The 6521-nt window shown below is 33.3% G+C and overlaps 1 protein-coding gene across 1 annotated transcript in view; it reads right to left on the reverse strand.

Annotated features, from left to right (window-relative positions):
• Positions 1–3819: 3819 nt before the first annotated feature.
• The window catches only part of LOC108745765 (E3 ubiquitin-protein ligase parkin), an 8495-nt gene continuing 5793 nt past the window's right edge, over positions 3820–6521 (reverse strand). Inside the window, exons 6-8 of the mRNA XM_018482106.1 lie at positions 4621–4746; positions 4455–4539; positions 3820–4174 (exon numbers count right to left, since the gene is read on the reverse strand). Of these exons, the coding sequence (XP_018337608.1) occupies positions 4065–4174; positions 4455–4539; positions 4621–4746 (321 nt within the window). The 3' untranslated portion in view covers positions 3820–4064. The remainder of the gene's footprint in view (positions 4175–4454; positions 4540–4620; positions 4747–6521) is intronic.

Here is a 6521-nt window from a genome sequence, read left to right on the forward strand (position 1 = left end):
TTATTTGCGCTCACGCATTTATTGCCTTACCTCGATGACATAAGCAATATTTATGAGCATGAGTATGACATCACGTATGATGTCATGAACGCATCTCTGAGCGCTTACACCGCCAAAGCAAACATTGTGAGCAATGCTTATAAGCGCTTAATGTGTAAGCATCAAATCGAACACAGCCGGAATGGTAAACAAAGTAGTAGGTAAAAATACATACATAACAATTGTAGAAACAAAATTAAAATTTGAAAAAATACAAAACTTCGCAAATGAATAAAATAATGGAATATGAAATAAAATAATATTATATATAAAATAAAATTAATGACAATAATGTTAATAAATGTAATTTGATACTTAAGATTGGCTAAAATTTATTAGGTCAATCAAAAAGTTCCGTCCATCTAGCGGCGAATAGCTCTAGCTAGAACTATTGATAACTCTAATGTCTAAACCAAGCTTAATTTTTTTAGTTTTACCATCTGTCAATAAAATTCAGTATATAAAAGTATACGTTTACATCAATAACATTGCTTTTTACTGCATCGAAAATGTCGACATTTGAGCCAAATAAGCGTCATTTGCGCGAAGTGTTAACCTTTTACTTCAAATGGAAGATAGTTACAGCTGAAGCTCATCGAATGCTTGTAGAAGTTTATGGTGATAGTGCTCCTTCCGATAAAATATACGGAGAATGGTTTCGACGCTTTAAAAGTGATGATTTTGATGTGGAGGACAAAGAGCATTCTGAATGGCGAAAAGCATTTGAAGACGAAGAATTGCAGGCATTGGTGGATGAAGACCCATGTCAAACACAAAAATAACTTGCAGAAGCATTAAATTGTGCTCAATCTGTTATTTCCGATCGTTTGAAAGCCTTGGGAAAAGTCTACAAGGAAGGAAAATGGATCCCATACCAACTAAAGCTAAGAGACATTGAAAGGTGAAAAACCATCATCAAAATTCTGCTTGCTAGGCAACAAAGAAAGAGGTTTTTGCATCGAATTGTGACTGGTGATGAAAAGGATCTATTGTGATAACCCCAAACGCCGAAAAATCATTTGCGATCCAGGCCAACCATCGACATCGACGAAGCGGAATATCCACGGAAAGAAGGTAATGCTCTGTATTTGGTGAGATCAGAAGAGTGTAGTGTAGCACGAACTGTTGAAATCTGGTCAAACAGTCACAGGGGATCTCTACCGAGAACAAATTATCCGTTTGAGCCGAGTATTGCACGCAAAACGACCAGAATATGAAACGAGACAGCATAAAGTACAATAATTTTGCTCCATGACAACGCTCGGCCTCACGTCACAAAACTTGTCAAGGAAACGTTAGAAACACTTTACTGGGAAATGCTACCCCGTGCGGCTTATTCACCAGACTGTGTCCCTTCCGACTATCCCTTGTTTCGATCGATGACACACGCACTTACAGAGGAACACTTTAATTCCTATGAAGACATCGAAAAATGGATCTCTGAGTGGATAGCCTCCAAGATGAATCATTCTTTCGCCGCGGAATTCGCTTACTGCCCGAAAGATGGGAAAAAGTCATCGCTAACGATGGACAATATTTTGATTGAGGTACTTTTTCATTTTGTTTTTTAAATAAGAACATACTTTTTGCAAAAAAACGGACGAAACTTTCCGATTGACTTAATATTATTTGTTATAACATACTATTATAAATAAATAAATGCCACTGTTGACGAATATTAATATCCTTGGGAAAGCAATAATATGTAAGCAATAATATGCCTTTTGTATTAGAATGAAATATACGACTCTTACAGTTTTGAACACAACACGTAGGCATTTCTACAAATCAAATAGAATATGCCAGTCCTCGCAAAGATTTACACATTTCGGGCCGATTCCGGCGCGCTACCCTCACTTCCGCTTGAGGCTCGGCCGAGCCGCCAGGCGCTCACGTGACGCTTTGGCTCAGGAAATTCCATGTTTTCCATACGAAGTCTTACAAAGTCTCATCAGATTCACGTATATTTCCTGACTTCAATCTTCGCAAGTCTGTTATAGAAACTTCTCGATGTAAATTTATAACAATTGTTAAATGGTTTCTAGTAGGCAAGAATTATTATAACAAAATGTTTTAGAAAATTTAGTATTTGATTTTTTTGAGGAAATAAAAATTATTTTGCAAGAAAAAAATATTCTTTAATAAAGTTAGGTACGATCTCCGCACGTTTAAGCTACAGAAACACTCCTGAGCCAGAGCGTCGCATGAGCGCTCGGCATCCGAGCCTTAAGCGATAGTGGGGGTAGCGCACCGAAATCGGCTCGAAATGTGCAAACTTTGCGAGCATTAGAATATGCTAATTAATTATTTAGAAAAAAGATTGATAAATTACAATAAAGAAAATAGTTTATGAATGAATAAGAAGCACGATTTTTTATAAATATCGTTATACATATTCTAACTATTGTTGCTATGTAAAACTTAAAGAACTTCGCTCTTAATCACTCATCGGCCTGCTCGAACTAAACAAACTTCTCGAAAGAATAATGCAATCAAGAAGAATACGAGATTTGGTTCACGCACGACATGAGACTCTGCTTTTTGATTGCTTCTAACCTAATGTACATATAATTATATAATGTACAATACATAGCAACTATGATGGCAGCCATGTTGCTTTTTATAATTTTGGACAAAATTGTGATTGGTTTAGGAACAGCCGCTATTTTAAACTACTGCGCATCCTCGGGAATGAAATAGATTCTTATATCATGTGTCTGTATTACCGACTAAATCATATAATTTTTGTATAATACTTCTTTTCTCTTTCACGGATTCAAAAATCTTTTTCCAGGATTAAAGTATACATATTAATACGTGTCTGTGAGGTGGAGTGTATGCCGAGAACGATCAAAAATTTCGAAATTGATATATTTTTTATCATTTCTTAGTGTAACATGGCGTCTCGAGCTGTCAAGTCGTGATAACATTTGCTTGATACAAAAATTTTGCAATCTGTACTTAAGAAATAGTAATCCACAGACACGTAGTTTGCACGAACAAATAACGTTGAGTTCTTAGAGTTAGACTTAGACACTTTATCATGATAAATTTGTTATACAAAAATTGGCACAAATGTGTGACTGCGTGTATCATAGGTTGCGTGAGATATTTGTAGTAGTATATAAAAATGCGTTGGAAAAACAATAATCTCTGTCTAGTGACATCGGAGTTTGGGCTTCACTTTAGGATCTTAAGACAGTAATTAAAACGATTTTGAATATAAGAATCGATTCTGAATATCTGCTGATATTCATATCAGCTGAAATTCTACGAGGGCAAGTCAATAAATTCTTAGAAAATCTGTCAGGAGTCACTCACAGTGTCATGTCACATTATTTTTTGACAAGTAGCACCTTTTAGCTGATTACTGTCAAATTTTGAGCGGAATTCATCGCGTGGTTACCTTTCTGTAGACGATTAAAGCGAACAACCTTTGTATTTTTTGTAAAATGGAAAAAAACTAGTTTTGTGCAGTGCTCAAACATCTACATATGAAAGGTTTAACGCCGAAAGAAATCAAAGCCGAGTTGGATAATGTTCATAGCACATCTGCACTAGCGTTTGCGACTGTATACAATTGGGTGAATGAAATTTAAACGTAGTCGTACATCCACCTCGTTCGGGACATTAATTAATTTAATTTCGGGACGCTAATTTCATTTTTTAGGTACGGGAAGCTAAACTGTGTAATTACCTTCTTTATAGATTGCAAGTATTACTATTTAAACCATATAATATGAAAATATTCAATAAGTATTACTATACAACGACAAAAAATTTTTCTCTGACGACTACGTTTACACGGCTCGATTTACACCAAAGTTACAAGATCGATGTTATAAAACTGGCCAATCGCAGTTATTCCTTTAAAGAATGGAATAACTATGATTAGTCACATCAATGTTATAACTACAGCGTAAATTGAGCTATGTAAACGTAATCAATACATTATTCATATATACAGAGCTTATAAAGTGTTACACAATAAAATCAAGTTGATACATAATTTTCTTCCAAAAGCCTTATCCAAACCAATGATTACCCATGCATTCTCTAGTCCATTCTGTTTGACATAACCAACACCAATGATAGCCACATCTTGCTCTTGTGCATACCATGTGCATGCAACCCCCTGCAAAATATACAATTTATTATATTATAAATATGCAAAAATGTTTTCGTCTTGGGAAACAAAATCTTGAAAATAAAATTATAGAATTCTGTTTTGTGTTGTATAAATATATATTATACTATTCCGTCATTGTCAATTAAAGTGCCTTTTCATATGCTGACGCTCAACGCTCATTTTTAGCGTCAGCACGAAAAAGTACCTTTATTCTTTAAATAATTCCATCGAATAAAATTTATTTTTAAGTTTATATGTTAGTGAAAAATTAATTTTGTACATGTACCATCTCTTTCAGTAGGAGTTCTGCATTTAGGACAAGGTTTCGTAGATATCTGTATCGTTTTTTTACTAGCTTCTTCCCATTTAGCCTATAAAATACAAACAATAAATGAATTTTCAAAAAAGAAATGCCTTGTTTTCTGATAGGTGTATCGTTAAGTTTAACTAACTTCGTTCGCTTTTGAGGGGTCTACTGAATAATTCCTAGAAGAAAAAACACTTGTGGATGTTTCCGATGTTTGCGATTCACATTCTCCTACGTGATAACCTTGTAAACATAATCTGCAAAAAACATACTACAAAAAAATGATTAAATCAGATTTGAAAAATTACACTTGGTCTGTTTTCTGTTTCTGCACTAGATTATACTAGAACTCTCTTCTCGACGAATATCAAACATATACCTATCTCAATTTAAATTCCAAAAGTACATATATACACTAGTTCAGCCACAGAAAACAGACCTAACCAATGATATGTACTGATATGATCAGTAGGGATGCACCGGATCGTAAAATTATCGGATACCGGATATCAGATATCCGGACAGAATATAACATTGAATATTCGGTATTCAATCAGATATCCGAGAAGGCAATTTCTCCGACATTTTCCAGATATCCAACCAGATTCCGAGAAAGTTACTACATTTACACGGCCCTTACGCCGAAATTATAATATAATATCGATGTTATAACTTCGGCGTAAGAATCACTCCGCATAAAAAAAATTATCCAACATTTCTATTCATTAAGGCAAACGTAAAATACGATTAGATGATTTCCTTTATGCATAGTTTATGCGGCTATGCAAGTTTGTGTGGAATGGCCCTAAAGTGTGCCGTGTATAGAGGTCAATGTCTTAAAAAAAAAAGGTTATAGAGGAAAAGATCATAATTTTGCAATAATGTACAAGATATTATAGCATTATGAATATGCATATTTATTTCTAGAACATTTGTATAAGAAAAAATCAACAATTTAATGATATCAAATTTTATCAATTTAATGATATCAAATCGGATATATTCCCGGATACTAATGATATTCGGCTATCCGGTCGGATAGTAAAAAAATGCCGGATAATACCAGATATCGAATATTTTTCGGATATCTGGTGCATCCCTAATGATCAATACTAATATGTACTGATTTTCAGCAAGAACATCCGGTTTATCACAAATGTTCACATGATTATTCTGGTGAAAAAATTTTGCTGAAATTATTTCACGTTTTGGAACATTTCAACAAAATTGCAGAAAATTTGCTAAAATTTTACTAAAAATAAATTTTTCAACTAACATACTAAAAAATCACTGAAACTAAACTGAAATTTTTCTGAAATTTTCCTGAAATTTCTCTGAAATCTTTGCTGAAATTTTGCTAAAAATAAATTTTTCAGCTAAAAAGCGCTGAAATTAAACTGAAATATTTCTGAAATACTGAAATTTTGCCAAAAGGTGCTCCAAAACGTGGAATAATTTCAGCAAAATTTTTCCACCAGGCTAATAATAAGAAAAATAATAGCAAATTATTTAATGAAAATATGTTGTGTGTGTACAACTATATTTTAATAGTTAAAAAAAACATTTAATACTAGATACATATAAATGTATATATATACATGTATTTCATTTTAATTGCCTCAAATATCTCAAAAATATGGAAGATACGAAAAAATGTTTCAGGCAAAAGTTGTACGATTTCGAGAGGAACATAAGATGGTGCCATTAATTTGACCTTGAATAATTGTTTGAAAGTCACATAAAGGTCATTTTTAATTTTTTTAAATAGAACCCCCTATTTTTCACTACATTTTCTTATAGCTTATCTTAAAAACTTTCCAAAAACTATAATGAAATATTTTTTCATAAAGTACTTTTCGAGTTATGAGACTTGAAAGTCACAGTATGCGCCGGCATTAGCATTACGCAGGTATCCGACCAACAGCTGAAACCTCTTGAGTGTTGTTCAGGATCATGTCCTGGATAACATTTGTCAGATCAAGGCCATTAATTAAATTATTTTTTTTGTATTATGTACTCATTTCATTTTCTAATAGTTTTTTATTG

Source organism: Trachymyrmex septentrionalis, unplaced genomic scaffold (assembly GCF_001594115.1).
Source record: "Trachymyrmex septentrionalis isolate Tsep2-gDNA-1 unplaced genomic scaffold, Tsep1.0 scaffold106, whole genome shotgun sequence".
Taxonomy (NCBI): domain Eukaryota; kingdom Metazoa; phylum Arthropoda; class Insecta; order Hymenoptera; family Formicidae; genus Trachymyrmex; species Trachymyrmex septentrionalis.